At 42.8% G+C, this 24540-nt stretch overlaps 1 protein-coding gene across 3 annotated transcripts in view; it reads left to right on the forward strand.

The window, feature by feature from the left end:
* The window catches only part of USP32 (ubiquitin specific peptidase 32), a 406702-nt gene that overhangs the window by 372135 nt on the left and 10027 nt on the right, over positions 1 to 24540 (forward strand). For all 3 annotated transcript variants that reach the window (XM_033921901.1, XM_033921902.1, XM_033921903.1), the window contains 6 exons: positions 4329 to 4415; positions 4644 to 4764; positions 6228 to 6419; positions 8308 to 8605; positions 21207 to 21628; positions 22705 to 22797. In XM_033921901.1, coding sequence (XP_033777792.1) covers positions 4329 to 4415; positions 4644 to 4764; positions 6228 to 6419; positions 8308 to 8605; positions 21207 to 21628; positions 22705 to 22797 — 1213 coding nt within the window. The remainder of the gene's footprint in view (positions 1 to 4328; positions 4416 to 4643; positions 4765 to 6227; positions 6420 to 8307; positions 8606 to 21206; positions 21629 to 22704; positions 22798 to 24540) is intronic.

A 24540-nucleotide genomic window follows, 5' to 3' on the forward strand; every position in this document is an offset into this window, starting at 1 on the left:
CCTCCATGATATTTATATGGTCAAACATATTGGAGAGACTGGAAGCCCTGAATATGTATACCCTAGAAGAAAGATATGATTCAGACATTCAAATACGTGAAAGGTATTAACGTAGAACAAAATCTTTTCCAGAGAAAGGAAAATGGTAAAACCAGAAGACATAATTTGAGGTTGAGGGGTAGTAGATTCAAGAGCAATGTTAAGAAATTCTACTTTAAGGGGAGGGTGGTGGATGCCTGGAATGCATTCCTGAGAAAGGCGGTGGAGAGGAAAACGTTGATGGAGTTCAAAGAAGCAAGGGATGAACACAGAGGATCTAGAATTAGAAAATAATGGTAAATATTGTAGAACTAAAGCCAGTACTGGGCAGATTTGCACGGTATGTGTCTGTATATGGCCTTTTGGTTAAGGATTGGCTGGGGAGGGCTTCAGTGGTTGGGAGGGTGTAGATGGGGTGGAGTGAGCTTTGACGGAAACTTCAGTAGTTGGAACCCAAGCACAGTACCGGGTAGAGCTTTGGATTCTTACCCAGAAATAGCTAAGAAGATAAATTTAAAAAATTTAAATTGAATCAGGTTGGGCAGACTGGATGCACCATTTGGGGCTTTATCTGCCGTCATCTACTATATTACAGCATATATCCAAGGAGGATTTCTGAACTGTTTATTAGAGCTGCAGATTTAGTGCATTAATAAAATTGATTAACGCACTAAATCTTTAACGCTGATTAATAAAATTAATCACAATTAACATGATTACCTTGTCTGCAGGGGTGTTTCGGTCTCTTCCCTATCCTGCTGCCTGCAGTTTTCAAGTTGCCAGCAGCATCACTCAGCTGAACATGCTGCCTTTGATGGCCATGGAAACTTTCCCTCCGCACAACAGGAAGTTGAAGCAGGGCCACTGAAAGCAAAGTGTTCAGCTGACTGATGCTACCAGCAGCCTGAAAATTGCAAGAGGCAGTTTGGAGGAGAAAAGAAAGAGAGAGGTACCCATCCCATGGAGGGAGAAATGTCGCACCCAATTGGGGTGAGGGAGGGGTAAAGGAGAAAGCCATCAAATTGGGAGGGAGAGAAGAAGGAAAACCAGAGAAGGAGAGGAGAGAGAAATGCCAAGCATGGAGGAGAGAGGGAAGGGAAGCAGAGGAGAAAGATGCCAAACCACTAGGAAAGGGGAGGTGGAAGGGAAGGATACAGAGATGCCAAACCTTGGGGTGGGATAGGGTAAGTTTGGGCTGGAAGGAAAAGAAGAAAAACAGAGGAGACAAATGAAGCATGAAGGGGGAGGAAGAAGGGAGGGAGAGATGGAAGGGAAGGAGACAGAAGTCAGACCATTGGGTGGGGCAGTGCCTAGGACAGGCACAGGATGGAAGAGATAGAGAGAGAAAGGGTAGATGATGGAAAGGCAGAGAAAGAAAGCAGATGCTGAATGGAAGGATAGGGCAGAGAAAGAGGGCAGATGCTGGATGGAGAGAGAGAGTTGCTACATTAAGGGGGATCAAGGAGAGAGAAAAATGCTGGACTCGGGGCAAGGAGGGAGAGAGGTGATGCATGGGGCAAGGAGGGAGAGAGTTGATGCATGGAGGGTATGAAGGAGAAAAGAAGTGCTAGACTCGGGGGCATAGAGGGCAAGATGTGTTTTATCAGGGGAAGGAGGAATAGCAGTGCTGCATTAGGTGGCAAAAAAGGAACTCAGGAAGGGAGTGGGAAGGGAAGAGAGATCCATTGAGGAGACTAAGGACGAGAAGGGGGAAACTGGAAGCACAGAGGTAGGAAGAGAGATACTAGATATGAGGTTTGAGTGGGGAAAAGAAAAGAGGAGATACACTGTCCAGGAGGCAAGAGAAAGGAGAGACCAGGATAGAGCTTAGAGGTAGAGCTGTCAGATTCAGGGAAAAAATTTTGATTTGATTTTGCCAATTGAATCGATTTTTTGATTCAATATGATTCAATTCACTTTCTAAGATATAGCTTTAAAATTAGCTGATGGGTTTATTTTGCAGCTTCTTCACCCACCCCACACTCCTTTTCCCTCTCCAACCCCATACTGATGCTGAGAAGTGTAAACAAAACAAACACTGTAAGGTCCTAGCTCACACTTACTAACCCAGTTCTGGCAGGATACACATTTCAAATCTGACATATTGTAATCACAAAATAGAAAATAAAATTAGTTTTTCTACCTTTTGTTTGTTGTCTGGTCATTTTATTATTCAAATCATGGTGGTACCAGGCTATGGTTTCTGTTTGCCTTCTGTTAACTTGCTTGACAGAGTCTCCTGCCCATTTGACATTTCTTTTTTTCTCTGTGCTTACCATCCATCTTCCATCTCTGTACATTCCCTTCCCTTCTCTCTCTTCTTCCCTGTAGGTCCAGCTCTCCCTTCCCTTCCAGCTCCAGCCCCCAGTCCAGGTCTCTCTTCCTTTCCTCCAGCATCCCCTCCAACCTATGTGGCTAGCACCCTCTCGCTCTCTTCCCTTTCTTCCAGCACCCCCTCCAACCCGTCTGTCTGTCTGTCTCTCTCTCTCTCTCTCTTTTTCTCTTTTTCATTTTCTTTTTCTCTTTCTCTCTTTCTTTCTCTCTCTCTCTCTCCCCCACCCCCACTGGTCCAGCATCCTCTCTCCCTTCCATGTTAACTTCCAGCTCCCCGCAGGTCCATCAGCAGCAGAGGTAGAATGCAGCAACACCTCTCCCCCCCCCCCCCCCTCCGATTTGGATCCAATTGCAGTGCACCCCTCGTGGCAGCAGAAAAAGCAGCACAGAACCCCCACCCTTTGAGTTTTTCCTCTGCCATGGGGTTCTAACGCTGTGTGTGTGTCACTGCTGGTTTCTCTCCTCTTTCCTCCATGAAATAGGAAGTTACTTCATGAGAGGGGAGGAAAGAAGCGGTCTGTGGCACACAAGGTGTTTAGGCCCTGCAGCACAGGTTAGTTTTGTTTGCATGTCGGTGCTGGGAGGGAGAGCAAGTGAGTGACAGGCAGAGAAGGGTGGGAAGCTGGCAGCGGCATGCATAGGGTTAGGGCCCTGCAGCACAGTTGACAGGCAGGGCAGTGAGCTCCTGATTCCTACAGGCATTCCAGAAGGAAGAGACCAAGAAGAGGCTTTTGCGAGTAACCAGGAGGAAGAGAGAGAGAGAATGGGACAATAGTTGGGTGAGAGGAAGAGAGATGGGTCCATGCAGCATGATGGGGGAAAGAAAAAAAGAGTGGAATAGAAGTATTGGGGGAGAGACAGATGATGTGGAATGGCAAAGAGACAAAGTAATTCTGGGGGGTGATAGACAAAAGGGCATGTTAGATGGGGAAGAAATAGTGAAGATGTTGGATTATGGGGACTTGAGAGAGAGACAAAGGAGATCCTGGATGGCTGTAATGGAGAAAGGGGAGGAAGATAGAAGAGATTCTGGATGGAAGGGGAGAAAGGTGCAACACTGAATAGAAGTGGAGAGATGGGGGGAATGGAAGAGGAAAGAGAAGGGGAGACACTGGTTGGAAGGGAGGGAGAGAGAGAGACAGGAAGGAGACTCTGTATGGGAGGAGATAGAGAAGATGGAAGGAGGAGAGGACACAGTTAATGAAAGTCTGAGAAATAAGAGGAAGGGGAAGATAAGTGGGAGGGCCGGGTGTGGGAAAGAGTTGGAACCTTTAGGTAAATGTAGTTAAAAAAAAAAAAGAAGGAAATTGAAGACTGGGTAGTAATAATGAAATCTGGACAGAGAGGCAGAAAAATAAATTGAAGAAATTGAAAGGAAAAGATCTATCCTGGAGATTGATGTAATGGAAGTGAAAATGACAGGAGAAGAGAAAAAATGGCAAATGGATAGGAAACCCTGACAAGACAGAGTTAAGAGAAGACAAAGGAAGACAGAAACCAGAGACTGGAATCAACACAATTAAAAAAATAAATAAATGACTAGACCATACAGGTATAAAAAAGAAATCTATTTTTAATTTAGGATAAAGAAGTGTCATAACTGTGTTATTCTGTTCTAAAGCTTAATAGATTAAAATACAACATATGTAGAGAAAAATTAAATGGAACCCTTAAGAAGCGAGATACTGCACACAATGCAACACCACCTGTTCGGTAGAAAATACAAAAATAGCAGTACCGGGGGTGAAGGGAAAGCCTTTCTTAATTTCTGCCCTGGCCCCACAATGTCTTAAACTGGCCCTGGCTAACACACAACAAGATTAATCGCAATTAAAATTTTAAATCTTCCTAGAGCCCTAGGTTTTATATAACCATGTAAATGACATGCAATGCTTTATGCATTAATGGTTTTGTATAAATAAGTGTATATGTTGGTTTCCCTGTCTCTGTTTTAGTGATGACAGCATGGGGTATCAGTATCCATTCACCTTAAGAGTGGTTCAGAAAGATGGAAATTCATGTGCTTGGTGTCCATGGTACAGGTAAAAACCTCTTCTAAAATATTTGTACTATATTTCTTCCCTTTTTTCACTAGCTATAAGATTCCAAATATCCATTTAAAGAAAATTACAAATGCAATGTGTATATACTTCAGTTAAAAAATAGCATTGGAGTTTACAAAAACAGGCAAAATCAAGCAATAAATTGTGTATGAAAGCGAAGATTCCTGAGATTTGACATTAGTCCTTTTGAATCTTTTCTTAATTTAGATTTTGCAGAGGCTGTAAAATTGATTGCACTGAAGATGGAGCTTTAATTGGAAATGCTTGTATAGCTGTGGATTGGGACCCCACAGCCCTGCATCTTCGCTATCAGACATCACAAGAACGGGTAAATCAACTACAAAACTGTATATTTTACAAGGAGTCTAGATTCCCCCTGCCATGAGATTTCTGCTTTGTTCGAGTTTTTGTTTTTTTCTATTTTAATTTTATTCAACAGAAAGTACAACTTTGATCAAACAGGATATAGGTAAATATGCTAGTTTGAACCCAGTAATAAGGACTGATAATAATCTACATACAGATCTGTTGTTGTAGTGTATTACAGTATCAGTCCCTCTATCTTAAACCCTCTGCTGCTTGCTCTGCCCATTCTGGTGCATAAGACAGTCTGTTTCAAGCACCATATCACATCCTTCCATTCATGTTCAAGTCTGTCCTCTTCTCTGTGGTAACGATTCTTCTTAGTCTACTAATCCACTGCTTCAAAGTCAGAAGTTCAAGCTACTTCCGGAGAGAGACTAATTCACCTTTTGCTGCTGTCAGGCATGCTGTTCTCTATGGACAGCTGATCATTTCAGCCACACATTTGTGACATCATAGGGACAGAACCGATCCAGCTCGTGAAAAGCTTAGAAAACTCTAGAAAGCTTTCTGCGCCTGCATCAGCCTTCCGACCTACTTTATAAAGCATAAATTATATGTTTCCAAACCCCCCCCCGACAGTTTTTCAGTTATCCATGGTTGAAGTCAGACCTACGTTTCTAGTTCTATGTCAGTCTTATCTATAATATTTTTCAAAATCTCGCCAATACTCGAATTTGACTTTGCGTCCTTACTTTTCAATATGTCTGACAAAAAAAAACAGGATTTAAAAGATGCGATCTGTGCACTCATAAAAGTTGAAAGGTGTACCGAATGTTTAAAAATGAATCCTAAAACTTTAAAAACTCAACAAATAAAATTAAAAGACTACCTCAGCAGAACTTCAACTCAGCCAGCACCTTCTAGATAGCAGTCTTCTTCGGAACATCGTAAGGCTCCTTGTAAGACAAAGAATGTTTCCCTAAATAAGCGCACTCTCTCTCAAAACCAAACGCTTCAGGGCATTGGTCTGGGGAGAAGCGCATAGTAAACTCAGCTCCTCTACTTGTGGAGTCAACATCGATGCCATAGTTCTCCATGGACAGTTGATCTTTCAGACATAAAACCCTCCCGGCCTCCTGGAGTTGCCACCAGCTTTATACGGAACTGTTGAGGTGTGTAGAAGCCTATAGTTTATACTATATACAATAGGCAGGAAGGCTGAGCAGGCATAGAAACCTTTCTAGAGCTTTCTAAGCTTTTCACTAGCCAGGTCGATTCTGTCCCCGTGACATCAACAAATGTGTGTCATAAAGATCAACTGTCCATGGAAAACTATTGTTACAGGTAAGCAACTTCTTTTTTTTAATTATTATTTTACTTTTTTTGTTTCTTGGAAGCTCTCCTCAACCAACTTCCTACCAGTGACTTTTGTTAGCAGTTCTTGCCCAAAACATAACCACATCATTCTGACAACTTTTCTTCTAGGTTGTTGAAGAGCATGAAAGTGTAGAGCAGAGTCGACGGGCTCAGGCAGAGCCCATTAATCTGGATAGCTGTCTACGGGCATTTACCAATGAGGAGGAACTGGGTGAAGATGAGATGTACTATTGCTCCAAGTGCAAGACTCATTGCTTAGCCACTAAGAAACTAGATCTTTGGAGGCTCCCGCCCATTTTGGTATAGTACTCATATATTCATCTTGTTTGTAATTAGGAAAAATAATAATATATTGTAACAGTGATTATACTAATTAATTAAATCTTCCCAACTGTATTCTGAAGGCAAGAATAACAAAGATTATGTAGTGTATGCAGAATTGGGTGTAGGTTGTGAATGTGATATTTTTGTGTGTGTAATACTCAACTGTGAATAATTTTTGTATTTGTAATTAGTCTCTAAAAAAGACCAGAAGACTTAGGCCCTCTTTTACAAAGGTGCGTTAAGCGTTTTAGCGCGCCCTAAATCAACATGTGCGCTAACTGCTAAAGTGTCCATAGGATAGCATGCACACGTTAGCATTTAACGCGCTCTAAAAAGCTTAGCGCACCTTTGTAAAAGAGGGGGGTTAGGGTGATTAAAAGTTATGTATGTACCAATATGAAAAATGTATTGTTAAGAAAGGATTCCCTCTGACTTCAGTTTTGCACTTTTGGATCCATTGGAAAGGATTAGCAGAACTAGATTATATAACTCGTATGCTGTTACCGAAATGCCGATTTCGGCAGTTTTTTAGACATATTTCTGTTTCGATTATGAGCCCCCATACAGTATGGGGCTCATAATAAAAAAAAAACCCCACTTCTAAAAAGTGGCCTAAATGGGTACTTTGGCGATCAAAAAGCCTGATCGTCCAAGTACCCATAATCAAAGCTGATTTTAGATGTATCTAAAACCAGCTTAGGCCTTTCTCCTGCCTCTAAACGCATAGAGCGAAAAGAGGCGTTTTTAGAGGAGGGGAAAGGGCAGGCGATGGGCGGGAGGTGGGCCGACCTAGACCTAGGCGTACAGTAGGTATAACCAAAACTTTAGGCAGGTGCCTAGTCGGCACTTATACGTTTTGACTTAGACCAAGTCAAAACAGGTATAAGTGCTCAAAAAAGGGGCTGCTGAGCTGATCGCTGCAGCTCAGCGGCCCCAGCAACCTGCCTATCGCTGCAGGAGAGATGGCTCATCTCTCCTGCTGCGATGGTGATCGCGCACCCCCCTCCGGACCGCGGCACTTCGGGGTGAGTTTTGCGGCAGGGCATCTACCCTACCGGCGATCCTCACCCTGAAGTGCTGTGGTTCGGAGGGGGGTGGGCGATCGCCATCGCAGCAGGAGAGATGAGCCCTCTCTCCTGCAGCGATCAGCCCTCCCCCCTACAACGATCCAGTCCCTCCTGCCCCGAACCCCCTGACACTTTCGGGCAGGAGGGAGCCCAAGCCCTCCTGCCCCAGCACCCCCGAACCCCCCAACACTGTCGGGCAGGAGGGAACCCAAGCCCTCCTGCCCTGGCATCCCCTGACACTATCGGGCAATAGGGAGCCCAATCCCTCCTGCCCTCGACACAAGGGCCCCCCGAACCCACGATCCCCCCCTCCCCTCGCCGACCCCACGACTCCCCCCCCTCCCCATACCTTCAAAATCATTGTTCGGACGGACGGGTGCCAAGCCCGTCCATCTAACAGGCCAGCCATCGTTGAATGGCTTGCCTTATGGCCTGATTGGCTCAGGTGGCTCAAATCCTGCCCACAGGTGGGGCCTGAGATGCCTGGGCCAACTGGAATAAGCCCAGTAGGCTTAGGCCCCTCCTGTGGGCTGATGACTAGAGCATGGAGCAGTGTAAACTACACGGACTATTGTAGTCTATGATAAGACTGTGCGTAGGCTCCTTTTCTGAAGCCTTTTTCCTGAACCAAGAGGAGATTATATAGTAATATTAGAACAAGATATGCACTTTTCTGATTGAGTGGATTATTGTTTAGGGTGATATAGTAAATATTTTGGCCACTCAGGTTGCTAAAAATTTTAAATAATAATAATTGACCATTAATATATTTAGGTGACATATTCATTTTCTTTCAGATAATTCACTTGAAGCGCTTTCAGTTTGTAAATGGTCGATGGATAAAATCACAGAAAATTGTTAAGTTTCCCCAGGAAAATTTTGACCCGAGTGCCTTTCTGGTACCAAGAGATCCAGCCCACTACCAGCGAAGACAGTTGGCACTTCAGGCAGATGGTCAAGCTGAGCTCCAGCCCCGCTGCCTGCAGGGAGAGACAAAGAAACCTGATCCTTTAAACTCCTGCACCATGGGAGATGGGGATGCACTGACCAGGGTCCCGTCACCTCTCATCTCCCAAATTGCAGATGATGTTAAAGGTACTGCTTGAAAGATATAGGAATGAGTCTTCATAACGTATTTGATGATCTGTATGTTGCAAATGTAAAGTATTTTTTTGTTTTCTATGTAGAGGTAGCTCTGTACTGTGAAATCATATCTCAGAATATAGCTCCTAATAAGTCTATATATTGAGCAAAATTTTCAGAAGTCATTTTTTGTGGGTAAGTGTTTATTTGTGGGTTACTTAATGTGCATACTTTTACCCACAATGAGTAGAGTCATATCTGGGAGCAGAAATGGGACAGGAAATGCTGTAACGTGTAGTTTTGTATTTTCCAAACTATGTGCATTGTTTTGAAGGGAAAATCATTCTTAGAAAAAGTCGGTGCACATCTCTGTTGAAACTCTTGCTTTGAACGTTGTTCCAATGGAAATTATACATTTATGTTCCCTTTGAAAATTGATTCATATCTACAGATTTATTTTAAATTGACTTTTATATTCCACTTAATCCCATGGAGGGGCATAATCGAAAGGGACGTCTAAGTCCGTTTACATCCATCTCGCAAGTCATCCAAAGTGAAAAACAGCTTAAGACACATTTTTGAAAGATACTTCCAACTTTTTTTTCGTTTCAAAAATTGTCTAATTATACGTCCTGCCGATCTGATCATCCAAGCCACTAAATCGTCTATCTTTATACCACATTTTCGTCCAACTTTCCGTCCAAGTCCAAAACACCTAGAACAAGCCCTGTTGGACGTGGGAGGGGTCTGCAAAGTGATGGACTGCACACCCAGACATGCCACCTAAATAGTGGGGTACCTTACAGGGCACTGCTTTGAACTTCACAATAAGGGTGCCATGTCTTCTCCTCCCTACAGCTCTCTTATAGGTTACGGTGAGCCCCCCAAACCACCTCCAGAATCCCCTAGACCCACTTATCTACCACCCCAATAGCTCTTATGGCTGCAGGAACCACTTATATGCCAATACAAAAGGGTTTTGGGGGTGTATAGGGGAGTGCACATGTTTAAGTATCAATGCAGTGATTACATAGACTTATGGGCATGGGTCCTCCTCTCCATGAGTCCCTAACCCACCCCCAAGACGACTTAAGCTGCCTCTGGGCTGGATGACTAGGCTTTCCTATGCCAGGCAGTCAGGTGATGATGGTCTGGAGGCTGAATTTTAAAGTTATGATTAAAATTTTTATGGGTGTGGGGTGGGGGGTTGGTGATCACTGGGGTAGTATGTGGGGGTCTGTTTTTATGTGTTTGAGGTGTTTATCTGGTGACTTTAGGAGGGTTTTTGTGACTTAGACCATGTTTTACATGGTTTAAGTCACAACGTCCAAGTTCCGTCTAGGCTCTGTTGTAAAACTTTCGGTTATACATGCTGTACGACTAAGTCTAAGACGGCCTACATCCCGCCCAACTCCCGCCCTCGACATACCTCCTGAAATGCCCCATTTAGCTTTGGTCATTCAGCAGCATTATGAACAGTGGCGTACCAAGGGGGGGGGGGGGGGCGGAGGGGGCACGGTTTGGGGGGGTGCACAGCCGGCCAGGTCCGGGTCCTCCTGCCCTTCCTTTCCCCCAGTCCGCGCTTGGGGCTCGCACCTGCCTGGTCCTGTGCCGCCACCCAAATGGTGCTGTTGGTTCTCCCGAGACTCGCGGGAGTTGACGGCACCATTCGAGTGGTGGTGTGAGACCAGGCAGGCGCACTCGGGACTCGCGTCTGGCTTTTACTTCCAGTGCAGATGAGGGAGCCTACCGATGCAGTGCTGGACCGAGCTGACACCATTTGGGCGGCACGAGACCAGGCAGGTGCACTCGGGGCTCACACCTGCGTATTACTGCCGCGGCAGATGGGGACTTGGGCGGCTGTCCAGCAGGGGAGGCTGCCGATTCAGCGCTGGACTGCCAGGATTGCATCAAGGTACCGGGGGGGTGAGGGGATGTTTAAAATACCAGGATAGCCATCTAGAGAGGGAGGGAGGGAGGGATTTTAAAAGGTACCGAGGATGGGGAGATGTTTAAAATACCAGGTTAGCTGTCTAGGGAGGGAAGGAGGGATTTTAAAAAGTACAGGGGGTATGATTAAAAAAGGAACTGGGGAGTATGGGGGATGATTTAGGGTACGTGAGGGGTATGGAGTCAGCCTGCCTGTCACTAGGCGTGCCTGCCTTGTGCCCTGCCCCTGAGTACCACCAGAGGGGGAACAGGGTACAGAGCCTGGCAGGGAGGGGGGACAGGGTGCTGACAAGGAGTATGGAGTTGGGTACAGAGCCTGGCAGGGAGAATTTGGTTCAGAATGTTTTGGTTTTTTTTTTTGTTTTCCTCCTCTAAATCTAGGGTGCGTCTTATGGTCAGGTGCGTCTTATGCCCCCCCCCCCCCCAGTGCCTTCTTCCTGTGTCCATGGTGCCCCCAGTGCCTCCTTCCCGTGTCCTTAGTGCCCCCAGTGTCTCCTTCTTATGTCCCCCCACTGCATTCCAGATTTTGTCCACCCCCAAAGCCAGCCTGCCTGCCTGCCTACCTATCTCCCTCCCTCCCTGAAGCGCTAAAGCCAGCCAGCTTGCCTGCCTACATCCTTCTCTCCTTGCCGCGGGAAAAAAAAAGCGCCCCTCTCCTTCTTTTCCCCCGGTCAGCGCCGCTGCAATCTTACCTCCCCGTTGCTGCTGCTAATCACCGCCGACAATACATCTTCTTTCCAATGTCAATTCTGACATCGGAGAGGACGTTCCGGGCCAGCCCTTTTACAAAACTGTGGAGCGTTTTTTAGCACCAGCCATGGTGGTAGCAGCTCTGATACTCAGAATTCTATGAGCTTCAGAGCTGTTAACCACCGTGGCTAAAATCCACAGTACAGTTTTGTAAAAGAGGGAGGGGTTAGTTTGTGATTACATATTCCATTCTAGGCGAAGGTGTTTTCTGTGTGTTCGAAAGACATGTGTTTTCTGTTAGGATTGACGATGTAGGATTGATCTGTACTAGTCTGGCTTGTTTAGTTTTACAATGGGTGTATTGATGTTGTACTGCTCACTGCAGTATGTAAGATGGTGCCTTTTCCTAGGTACTCATGTGTGACGTGTGGCTTGTTACTAAAAATCATGTTTTTTGTACAGATGGGGGGGTGTCAAAAAAATGATGGTCCCCGGGTGTCACATATGCTAGGTACACCACTGACTATGAAGGCCTAGGTAGTTTAGAAATATGTCCAAAACCCGTTTTTATTATCGGCACTTGGACGTTTTTGAGAAATGTTCGTCCAAGTGCCGACTTAGGCCAGTTTTTGGATGTTTTTCTCTTTCGATTATGAGCCCCATGGGTTCTAGGTGGAGAGCAATAACATTACACTACATCATTCTATCAACATATCCAGCATAACGGGTGAAATTAAAATAATATAATATCAATGATTACTATATAATCATCCATAGACTTATACAAGCTCAGCCTGTTATAGATAGTTAATCTAAATAGTAGTTACTGACAGCAAACCAAACAGCAAACCAAAAGTATGCTTTCAAATGATCAAAAATTTAATTTTAACTCTCTCCAAGAAATTTCTGCCATTACTTTGGTAGCAATTACCAGTGCAGCAAATGCAATGCATTGCATTTGCTGCGCGGGAATTGCTACTGGGACTTTGTAAAAGGGGCCCTAAATCATAAATGATCAGAAATATTTATAATATCTGAAAGCAAAAATCCCAAAGCTCGAGACCTTTCCCTAATATAATTCTGTTGCTAGTTCATTTTAAATGGCATAATTTATTCATTGGGAGTGCAAGCCTAATGTCTTAACAGGACATGCAAACATCCAGGGCTCAGATTTTATAATGCTTTTTAAACACAAAAATCAAAAAGTTTAAATTTAATTCTTGCTTTAAATGTGTCAGTAAAGTTGGGCAAAGAATGGTGAAGCATGTTTTAAAAAATGCTTTCTCCCTAAAATCAATTTAGCTGCAGCTTTCTGCACAATTTCCAGTCTTTTTACTTGTGTTTTTTGGGAGAACTAAATACACAATATTTCAGTAATCAGTATGGGATAACACCATAGATTGAACAATCACATGAAAATGCTTGGTTTCTAATAAATTTCAAATGGTAGTATATCAAGCCCTTTAAACATAAATAAGTTTGAAAAAATGCCTTCAAGTTTTATTAAAATTTGTTATCTCGCTTATCAAATATCTAAGCGGCTTACAATTGTAAAATATAAATTAGAGGGATATAGAAACTGTAATTGTTACACATTTACATAAAATAAATGCTCAATTGATATTAAGAGACTGACAGTGCTTACAAGGGATTAGAGGGGAGAATTACAATATTAAATAGGAAAGAAAGACATAAAGCAGACATGTCAAACTCTGGCCCGCAGGCCAAATTTGGCCCTTGGTGTGTTAAAAATTGGCCCGCCAGCCATTTTAAATTTTATACTAAATCTGGCCTGCTGCTCTTCACTTGTGTCTACCTTCGCTTGGCCTGCACTAGAAACTGCTAGCACAGTTTTGTAGAAGAGGAGGTAAGCCTTAGTCACTTAGGGGTCCTTTTATTAAGGTGCACATTTAGCGCATGCTAAATTGGTTGGCGTACCTTAATTAAAGGACCCCTAATTATCTTAATTAAAAATTTAGCCCGCGACTTATCCTTTTTTTCAGATTACAGCCCCTTATGTGATTGAGTTTGACACCCCTGATACAGAGGGTATGGACACAGGGGAGAGGGTATTTACATCTGTGGAAAAAGGCAGTATCAGGATGTTATAAGTCAAAAGTGTCTTTGAATAAGAATGCCTTTAAATTGGTTTTCTTCCCGAAGGTGAGTAGGCATTGAATTCCATATTGCGGGGCTCTGACATTAGCAGAACATAAAAATCAACTTATAGACCACATAACCATGAATTTCTATGTGATTTACAAAAAATTAATCCGAGGGATTTAGTTAGCCAAAAATCTAGAGAATAGATAAATCTTCAATTGTCTTCTAAAGTCTGGATAAGACGTAAATAGAAAAATTAGTTGTTTAAAGTCTTTATCCCTAATACCAGTTGAAACCTCCCATATTGGTAGCTGTTTCCAGCAGAGGTGTGTTTACATCACCAATTCAAAATAGTTATTTAAAGCTTTAAAGGACTCTCAGTACTTTTACAATTGGGTCTCCTGAAGAAGAAAAACGAAACAGGGCCACGTTGGGACCCCAAACTTTTCATAAAGCTAAGTAATAGCATTATAAGTCACCTATTTCAAGTGATGTTTGCTTTCATGAAACATACAAACAAAGAATGCCATCATTTTTGAAGTAGTTTTAAAAGACTGTGATATATTCTTTAAATTTCCCTGGCTTGGAGCATGATCATTATTGAAAAAGCTGCAATGAGTGGAAGGTAAACTCTGTACCCATACTGGGGAGGTATATACCTTCCCTGAAGAGTTTCACGTCTCTGAGCAACTTCCAAATTTTTGATCAATCTCCATAGACAGGTTTTAAGTGAGGTCAGTTTACTTTTTGATACAAGCACTTTCTGACTTCCCAGTAGAAATACTGGTTTTGATCATGTGATGGATATAGTTTCCAAAGATTGAGTAGTAGCATTTTAAAATATAGGGTGGAATTGGATCACTAATAGATCTGGATAAGTTCATATTTTGAATTATCCTTTGCATTTCAGTTGTAGTTAGAATAGGGAATTTTGTGCATTTTGAAAATGTTAGATTTGCAGATTCATCTAACATCTGTAAGCTGTTGGTGGATAGATGACATGTAAATGAGTTTGTATGTTTTTTATTTTTTCAATGAAATATGTGGCTAGTTCTTGGACTGCAGGTATTCGATCTGGTTTGTTAGTTGTAGTGAGTGATTTGAAGATTGTATAGAGTGTGAAGGAATTTTTGGCTTTCATTATTCATTTTGAGTAATAGTTTTTCTTTGCTTGGTTGATTTTAATTTTTTTTAAATGAGCTTGCTCATTATATTTAGGGAGGGCAAAGTTTTTTTTATTGTCTCCATTTTCGTTCTAAAGATCGTAGTTGTCTCTTGATTAGGGAAATTCATGTCTTATACCATGAATTCCTTTTGTTCCATGTTTAGATAATACGCCTGGTAAGTGGAGCTATTGAGTGCAAAAGGGTGTTTATTGCTGTATTCCATGTGTTTTAGTTTGATCCTCAATAGAGAGATTTTTAAAGATATCTTCTATTAAGTTAAGGTTTGTGGAAATGACATTCGGATCTAATTTATTATAATCTCTATATGTAATGTTTTTTTGTGAGGAGTAATTGAACATTTAAGGGTTAGTTGTATTGTAAATATAATTAGAGTGTGGTCTGACCAAGACACAAAGTTTTGTGATTTTGTAGAAAACGGTAATTTTTGGTCAGAAGGGATAAATATCATATCAAGGATATATCCCCCTGTATAATTCCCCTACTTCTGGGTCCCATCTCTTATTTCTCCATACCCCTTTCCCCCTTCCTCCTTGATCTGTCACCTTGAGCCTGTATAGGTATGTGTGAAGCACAAATGGAAGATTAGATTAGATAAATGCATTAGGTCTGAGATAAGGGGGTTTAATCTAAGGTCAGATGTGAATGTTAGAAAATCTGTAGTGAATGCATTACATTTGTCATCAAAACGGATGTTAGTCTCCTAGAATGATTGGTGTGGAGTCTTTGATACAAAAGTCAAAGATAATGGATTGAAGAGTAGAAATATTATCTCTTAGTGAGAGGGGGTGGGAGATAGAAGAGAAGAAAATTGATAGAAAGTGTCGTATTGATCTTAAATCGAAGGTATTCTATGGAGGAAGTGCCATGAGAATTTTCAAAGATGATTTTTATTAAGGATCAATATATGACAGCTAAGCTCCCTCCTCTTTTCCCTTTATGGTTGTAGTTAAAGGGATAACCAGGTGGGCACATTTGTGATAGAAAGGTTTCTTCCCCTTTGGTTAGCCATGTTTCTGTTATGCAAAGAAGATCTGTCTTGTTATGCATAATTATTTCTTTTAATAGGTGATGTTTATTTCTAATTGATCTTGAGTTTATTAGACTGATGGATAAAGTCTTTGAGGTGGAGTTATGTGCTGTTTTACATTGCTGGTTGTATGGGATATTGATGATTTGAGGTTGCACACTGGTTAATAAGTTGTGTGGTGTGGTAGAATGTGGGGTTGAAGCACTTGTTGTAAAATGTAAAAATGAATAAAGAATTTATTAAAAAAAAAAAAAATTAAAAAAAAAGAATGTGAGGTTGGGCCATAGCCCCAGAAGACGGGAATGTGTGAGATTGAATGTAGAGTAGTGGTGGGAGAAGGCTAAAATTAATATCCGAGAAGTAGTGAGTTGTCTCATAGTAAGATTGCTGTGCGCGCTCGATGAAGCACACCAAGAAGCATAACCTGCTCCTTAAGCACGCCTCTTTGGCACATGCGCACTGCAAGAGAACTTGATTTAAAGGAAAAATACCGGGATAACTTCCTGGTGGGCATAGTAAATGTCACTGCTGATTTGCAGCAGCGGATTGCAGGAGAATTAGCAAAGATCGGAATAACGTCCTGGTGGGCAGAGTAATGTAATTTATTGATCCATTGTTAGCCCAGAATCAGTCATGATTCCCAATATTTTTATTTCATTTTGAACTGGGAATTCCACCATTGCGAGTTTTGATGCTATTTGTGGTTGTGAAATATAGCTGGTTTCCAACCCATAAGATGTTTATCAGGGTTAATTTTTCAGTTGGGCTAGATTCACTAAGCCCACCGATCGTGTCCCGACCACTTTGCAGCCCCGACCCAATTCACTAATCTTCCTCCCGAGCGTATCCGCATCCGGTCCGCGCATGCAAATGAGGGGGAAACGGCATGCAAAGTAGGAAGGGCCTCGATTCACTAAACAAATTCAGTCACACCAACTGGACTGGTCGATCCAAAACCAAGCGACTGCTGAGGAACAGTCGCTTACATCCTTGCCGACTCTCCTGCTCACCCACACTAATGGCTACTGCAAATAAAAAAGCTGGCCAATAGTAGTAAAGATCTCACCACCCCGACTCTCCTGGCTCACATGGAAGGACTCTCCTGCTCGATGCCGCCCTTCCCTGCAGTGCGAGCTCGTGGTTTTAACCCACAGGTTAAAGCGGGGCTGTACTACAGCATGTTCTGTTCTGTTCCAGAACACGGTGCAGTGCAGCCCCGCTTTAAATCCGCGGGTTAAAACCACGAGCTCAGAAAGTGAAGACGAAAGCTTCAGGCAGTACAGTATCACTTCCTTTAAGAAGTTGCTGGTGGAGGGAATCACTTAAATGAAGGCAGGGAAAGTTCTTCTGGGAGGAAAAAAGCTCATCCTCTGCCCTGACGTCAGATCAGTCTTTAATAAAACGCAACCTCGGTTTTAGGATCTGCCAGCTCAGCACTGTTCTAATGTTAAGCCTCGGGTAGGATCCTGTCTTTTGTTCCACCTCAGGAAGTGTGGGGAGATCAACAAATGAGCAGTCCTACGGAGGGCCAGCGTATGCGCATACCATCTACAGGCAAAGATGGTCTGTGCATGCGTCAGGATTGTTCTTCAGTCATCCGTGTGTTTGGTTTGGGGGTGTGCCTCCGGTCGGTATAATTTACATACAAACGTGTTGTGAATTGAGTGCCTGGCCACGGATCCATGAGGTTAGTGAATCTAGCCATAAGTGCAGACATCAAAATTAGGAAGATTGGGTTTATACCTACATACTCTTCTTTCTATTAGTCCCTGTAAGATTCCATTTGGCTCGCCCTCTCTGTGTATACTCAGTTGTTTGGAATAGCCTGCTTCTTTATGCCTTGATGATTCCCCTTACAGACTGGAATGCTTTCCAGCCTGTTGACAGATGCTCTGGGGAGTTTTCTGTGAGTATGCATTACCAAAGGTCTTTCTTGGGGTGCTCGTTGCACACAGCAGGTTAGTTCTACATTGTTCCTCAATGTTTCTGAATTGCGTTTGTGCCTGTTTATTACTTTGTTCATGTTTTGCAGAGCAGACCAGTTCAAGACTTGTTGATATTGTTGGGGATCTTCCCCCCCCCCCTTACCCCCTTTTCCTGGATTTGTTCATATATTTTTCTTTGTTTTGGGACTTAATTGGATATGTTTGCTAGCTCTCATGCTAAGGGGGTGGAGCATGTGCTCAGAAAAGTTGGATTTCTGCAACTCCTGGATTATGGGTTGGGATTGAACACCTAACATATGGAATCCTACAGGGACTAACAGAAAGAAGATTATCGAAGGTATAACCTAATCTTCCAAGATGTGGCCAGGCGTACTCAGCTTCTTAGAAAGCAGTTCCTACAGCTAAAGGGTAAGGTCTTGGCTGTGGGAGTATCATTTTTCCTTAGATTTCCTAATAAGTGCCTGGTCAGTTATGGGAACAATAGATATATATTTTAGGACCCTTCTCATTTAGTCTTTTTTTGTTAGATAAACCTTTACTTCAGAGAATTGATTCTTAATTTTATTATTAACGGGTTGTATTATTAGGGAAGCAGGACTCTAGAGCAGACTACCTGGCCAAATCAAAAGCCGTCAAAACAGCAGTCAGGGAGGCTAAATTCCTCATGGAGGAGTCTCTAGCAAAGAACATCCAGAAGGGAGATAAATCCTTCTTCAGGTATATCAGTGATAGAAGAAAAAACTCAGGCGGGATTGTACGTCTTAGGAAACCAGACGGAGACTATGTGGAAAAGGATTCGGAAAAAGCCCAACTATTAAATGAATACTTCTGCTCAGTCTTCACCCGAGAAGCGCCAGGGCTCGGCCCTCAGCTACATACAAGGGTTGGCTCAGTTGACCCGTTTAGTAACTTTGAGTTTACGCCCAGCAGTGTCTACGGTGAGCTGTCAAAGCTCAAGGTTAACAAAGCAATGGGGCCGGACAACCTGCACCCCAGGGTGCTTAGGGAGCTGAGTGATGTCTTGGCGGAGCCACTGTCCGCGCTCTTCAACCTCTCCCTTAGTACAGGCAGCGTCCCGTTGGACTGGAGGACGGCTAACGTCATTCCACTCCACAAGAAAGGCTCAAAGATGGAGACAGCAAACTACAGACCAGTGAGTCTAACATCGATAGTGAGCAAACTAATGGAAACTCTAATCAAACACCAATTAGATAAGATCCTGGATGAAGAGAATCTACGGGATCCCCGACAACATGGATTTACTTAGGGGAGATCCTGCCAATCCAACCTGATCAGCTTCTTTGACTGGGTAACGGGGAAGCTGGATATTGGGGAGTCCCTGGACATCGTGTACCTGGACTTTAGCAAAGCATTCGATAGCGTACCACACCGCAGGTTACTGAGCAAGATGAGTTCTATAGGATTAGGTAACACATTGACGAAATAGGTTGGGAGCTGGCTTGGAGGTAGGCTCCAAAGGGTGGTGGTGAACGGCACCCCCTCCGAAATGACAGAGGTGATTAGTGGAGTACCACAGGGCTCAGTCTTGGGCCCAATCCTATTCAACATCTTTATAAGAGACTTGGCAGAAGGGCTTCGAGGTAAAATAACATTATTCGCCGATGACGCCAAACTGAGTAATGTAGTGGGCAAATGCACAACAGACGAAGATTCAGTGCCCGACAACATGATGCACGACCTACTCCTACTGGAGCGATGGTCTAGGACATGGCAACTCAACTTCAATGCCAAAAAATACAAAGTTATGCACCTGGGCAGCCAGAATCCATGCAAGTCTTATACCCTTAATGGCGAGATCCTAGCAAAAACGGTAGCAGAACGAGACTTGGGGGTAATCGTCAGTGAGGACATGAAGTCTGCCAATCAAGTGGAGCAGGCTTCGTCCAAGGCAAGACAAATCATGGGCTGCATACGAAGGGGTTTCGTCAGTCGTAAGGCGGAAGTCATTATGCCATTGTATAGATCCATGGTGAGGCCCCACCTGGAATACTGTGTGCAATTCTGGAGGCCGCATTATCGCAAGGATGTGCTGAGACTGGAGTCGGTGCAAAGAATGGCCACCCGGATGGTCTCGGGACTCAAGGATCTACCATACGAAAAACGGCTTGACAAATTACAGCTATACTCGCTCGAGGAGCGCAGAGAGAGGGGGGACATGATCGAGACGTTCAAGTATCTTACGGGCCGCATCGAGGCGGAGGAAGATATCTTCTTTTTCAAGGGTCCCACGACAACAAGAGGGCATCCGTTGAAAATCAGGGGCGGGAAACTACGAGGTGACACCAGGAAATTCTTTTTCACTGAAAGAGTGGTTGATCGCTGGAATAGTCTTCCACTACAGGTGATTGAGGCCAGCAGCGTGCCTGATTTTAAGGCCAAATGGGATCGGCACATGGGATCTCTTCACAGGGCAAAGGTAGGGGAGGGACATTAAGGTGGGCAGACTAGATGGGCCGTGGGCCCTTATCTGCCGTCTATTTCTATGTTTCTATGTTTCTATGTTTCTATTAGAGTATAGTGTAATGCCATTGCCTGTTAGTAGAATATGCTTCTGAATTAGTCACTCCTATAATGTGGACTATATGATTTAATTTTCTTCTTTTTAGTTATGCATTGTTTTATTGCATTGATTGATTATGCAGTGTGTTTTTCATTTTCCTTATTTTGCTTTGTTGCATGTAATGACAAATGACATAAATAAAAAAAGCCAAACTAAAATAAGGGAAGGTTTTTTTGACTAATGATGGCTCTGCAGTTTGGAGATAAAGCAAGATAAGTTTTAAAACTTGCCTCCCTAGAGCTCTTGAGATCTTTTCCTTCCTGAAAATAATGGCATTATAATAATATATTTGTTTCCTGTTAAAAAAAAGAAAAAAAAGTTCTTAAAAGAAAAAATGTAGGCGCCGGAATCATGCCTATGGAGGTGTTTTATGATGCCTAACAGTAGGCGTGGTTAACGCTGGAAGTGGTGTTAAGCGTTGTAAAGCCTTAGGTGCAATTCATGTGAAAGGTAAGTGCCAGAAATGTAGGCCTTGGAAACCTTGGCCTACATTTCTAGCAACTACTTTACATGTGACGCCGATTCTTCAACTGGGGACAGTACATGATTGACATGTGACCGGGGCCAATTGTGGAGGCACCAGCCGATACTGGCACCGGTTGCAGAAACCGGCTCTTAGTACATATTTCACATTATGTGTTAATACAGGTTACTAAATACCCTAAATAGGCTGAGGGAGTAATGGAGTGTGGCACAACTTGCCTAAGGTCATAAAGAATGTAGGTAGGAAGTGGTCGAACTCATTCTCAGCCTGCTACTCTAACCCAGTGATTCCCAACCCTGTCCTGGAGGAACACCAGGCCAATCGGGTTTTCAGGCTAGCCCTAATGAATATGCATGAGAGAGATTTGCATATGATGGAAGTGATAGGCATGCAAATTTGCTTCATGCATATTCATTAGGGCTAGCCTGAAAACCCAATTGGCCTGGTGTTCCTCCAGGACAGGGTTGGGAACCACTGCTCTAACCCACTAGCTGGCTACACTACTCTTAGTTCCAAACACTAGACTCAGAACCACTGCTTTTTGGTACACTGACAGTTTACTTGTGTACAAAAGTTTCCTGCTCTAAAGAGCTGAGAGAATGAGGGTTTTTTGTGGTTATATTTAATATGGCTTTGTTTTTCCAGCATCTCCATCATCAGGAAGAAAAACTGGAGTGAACTGTTCAAGCAAAAACAGCAGCCCAAACAATAGCCCAAGGACTTTAGGACGAGGTAAAGGTCGGCTACGACTTCCCCAGTTAGGAGGGAAAAACAAGCTGTCAAGCAGCAAAGAAAACTTGTGTGGAAGTAAAGAGAATGGTGTTGATCAAGAACAGAAAGGGATTTCTGAAGAAGCGGATGTTGTATGTAGATCCCAGAGTTTGAGTGGAAGCCAGACAGAGTTATCCAGTGGGAAGGACAATGAGATGACATTAGTCACTGGATACATTTGGGAACAAAAGACATGTAGCAATGGTCAGACAGAAACCCCCACAGATGAAGATAGTACAGATGACCAAAGAGAAGACATTGGTTGTAAACCTATTTACAATTTATATGCAATTTCGGTAAGTGGACATCATTTGTGATATTTCAAGGATTAGCCCTACCGATGGGGTTAGAGACTGGCAAGAGCTATTTAACCCTTTCAGGACCATAAGGATCGTAGGCCAATTTTTGTGGTTTTGACGACATTTTTATGGTAAAAAGGGCTTGCAGATGCCAAAAAATTGATTTTTTTTGTGAAATATCATTTTTTTTTTTTAAAAAAAATCACACTTCTGGCTTATGGACAGTGTGGCAAGTGAATCTTCTCGTCAATCTGGCAACGACGCTAATGAATGAATGTCGGAACCAGTATCATATGGAATCCGTACATATCAAATTTAGAACTGTAGACTATCCCAATCAAAATTTATAGGATTTTAAAGTTATGGGACAAATATGTCCCTTGGTCCTGAAAGGGTTAAAGTGTTTTCCATGAGTAAAGTGTTGATAAAAATGTTCCCACTCCCTTTGCGAATATGTTTCCTTGTGGTAGAAAAGAAGCTTGTCTGGGACACAGAATAAGGGAAGGAAATTTTGACATCGGCTTCAGAGAAAATGAAAGTGTACTAGAACATTGGCCTTGCGTCTGCTTTTCGAAGGGAAAGTCCACACATACTTAACGGTCTTCAAGCCAATCTATTAGGATAACTAATTGCTGCATTAATGTCAGTTCAGTGAACTCTGTTTTGGAGTTAGTTTTACCTAATGTTCATCAACATTAAATTTCCTGCTCACATTTGGGGGAAAAAAAAAAAAAGAAATTTCCATACCTTTTTGGAGACCATGAGATGCATTGGTGATATAGTTAAAATGCAGCTCAGAAGAAGAGAAACTTAATGAACCAGGACACACTGAAATTATGCAAGAGTATATTAAATATCCAACACAAATGTGTAAAAAGTTTCTGTTTTTTGGTGGCAAGCTGCTAAACTAAAGGAACTTAACAATTGTACTCAACTGAGATGAAGTTCATAACTTCAAGATGAAAATGGCTTAAGTAGAACCATTTGGTGTTTTGTAACAGCACATTTTTAAGACTGCTGGCATTTGTTTTTGTTAAATATAACATATTGTTTAAAACTGATTTATTTTTTAGTGCCATTCAGGAATTCTGGGAGGGGGTCATTATGTTACTTATGCCAAAAACCCAAATGCGAAATGGTACTGCTACAATGACAGCAGCTGTAAGGTATGTATATCACAGTGGGGATATGATATCTGTTCTCACCTGACTGTGGAAATATATGTTTAGTTATTTTGGTTAAAATCCAAGTTAACTTTTCTTCATACGGTCCATGAAGAGGAAAATATTTAATTTAGAAAAGAAGCCAAATAATTAAGATCAGACTAGGGTTACCCAAGGGTGTCTAACACAAGAGGGTGAATGAAACCTGGACTCTATTTTGCCCCAAATTGAACCAGCACCTAAAATTTACAGCTTGTTTCAACTAAAATGAAACTCTCTCTTCTCCTCCTTCCCCCCTCCACAATCACTCTCAATGCCCCCACCTGTCTTCCTTGCAATCATTCTCAGTGAGCCCATTGAAAACTGTGTTGGCGCCCATACCTACTCTACATCCATCACCTGAAGGCCCTTCCTGGGCCTACCTTTAAGTCTTCTGACTCTTCAGGGTAAGAGCAATCCCTCATGCAGTTCTGCAGCCAAAATGGTGTAGCCTGGTGAAACTGCTGTGAGAGGTCCTGGTGACCATTTTGAGATTGGAGCCATCATAAGTAAGAGCAATAAGTTGCTCCTGCGTATGCTGTTTCCAGTCTCAAAATGGCCATAGGAACCATAGTCTCGCCAGGCCATTTTGCCTTTGGAACCGGCAAGGGCAAGAGTGACTGGGAATCAATTTGCACTGAAGAGCCACTGGACCACCAGGAGATTTAAAGGTAGGCCCAAGGAGGGCCTTTGGGTGATAGCTGGAAGTGGTAGGGGATACCCAGGAGTGATCATGGGGGGGAGGGAGGGGCAGGGGCAAAGATATTCTAGACTCTTCTGAGCTTTGGAAGAGTGGTCCAATTTGGCTCCATTTGTGTGGTAGTGCCATCCAAGAAGAAACCTACATTACAAGTAATCAATTTTCCTTTCTCTGTATCTACAATTTTGTACAGGCACCAAAGAGGGCACACAATATAGCACATGTACATTTGAAAATTGAATGTACATGTACTCTTCCTTCCCCACCCCCACCCCCCATCCTCACCCCCCATCCTAAACTTACCCAAGGCAAAGAGAACCATCTGTAAAAGCAAGAAATTAAAATCATTTTAGATCATCTATATTGTAGGAATAAAAATTATTATATGTTGAATAAAAGTTTAAAAAACTTGCAAATAAAGGACAATAATGTTACCCGTTGCACATAGGATCATATGACCTTTTCCACTTTAACAACATAGGCAAATGTTATTGGCTGCTACAAAACTTGATTGATTACTTGGTCAGTGCCTATTGGGAGTGGAGAAGTAGCTTAGTGGTTAGTGAAGTGGCCTGAGAATCTGGGTAATTGAGTTTAATTCCTACTAGAACTTATTGACCCTGAGCAAGTCATGTTAATCCTCCATTGCCGCATACATAAGTACCTGAATGTAAACGCATGATTATAACCACAGAAAGGCGGTATATCAAGACCCTTTCCCTTATAAGTAAGTAAATAAATAAACCATGTCAAGAATATCTACTACAGATCAAAATAACCACCACTATAGCAATCTCTGTGCTCATCCACTGATGCCACCCATATCTCCTCTTCCCTCATCCTCTATTTCTGTGAATAACACTCTCCCTGTCTTGTCAGCTCGAAATCTGAGTCATCTTTGACCTCTCTCTCTCTTTCTCTGCACAAATCCAACAGACGGCTAAAGCCTCTTGTTTCTTTCTCTATAATATCACCAAAATCTGACCTTCCCTTTCTAAGCACACTTC

The sequence above is a fragment of the Geotrypetes seraphini genome, chromosome 15 (assembly GCF_902459505.1).
Source record: "Geotrypetes seraphini chromosome 15, aGeoSer1.1, whole genome shotgun sequence".
In the NCBI taxonomy this organism is placed as follows: Eukaryota; Metazoa; Chordata; class Amphibia; order Gymnophiona; family Dermophiidae; genus Geotrypetes; species Geotrypetes seraphini.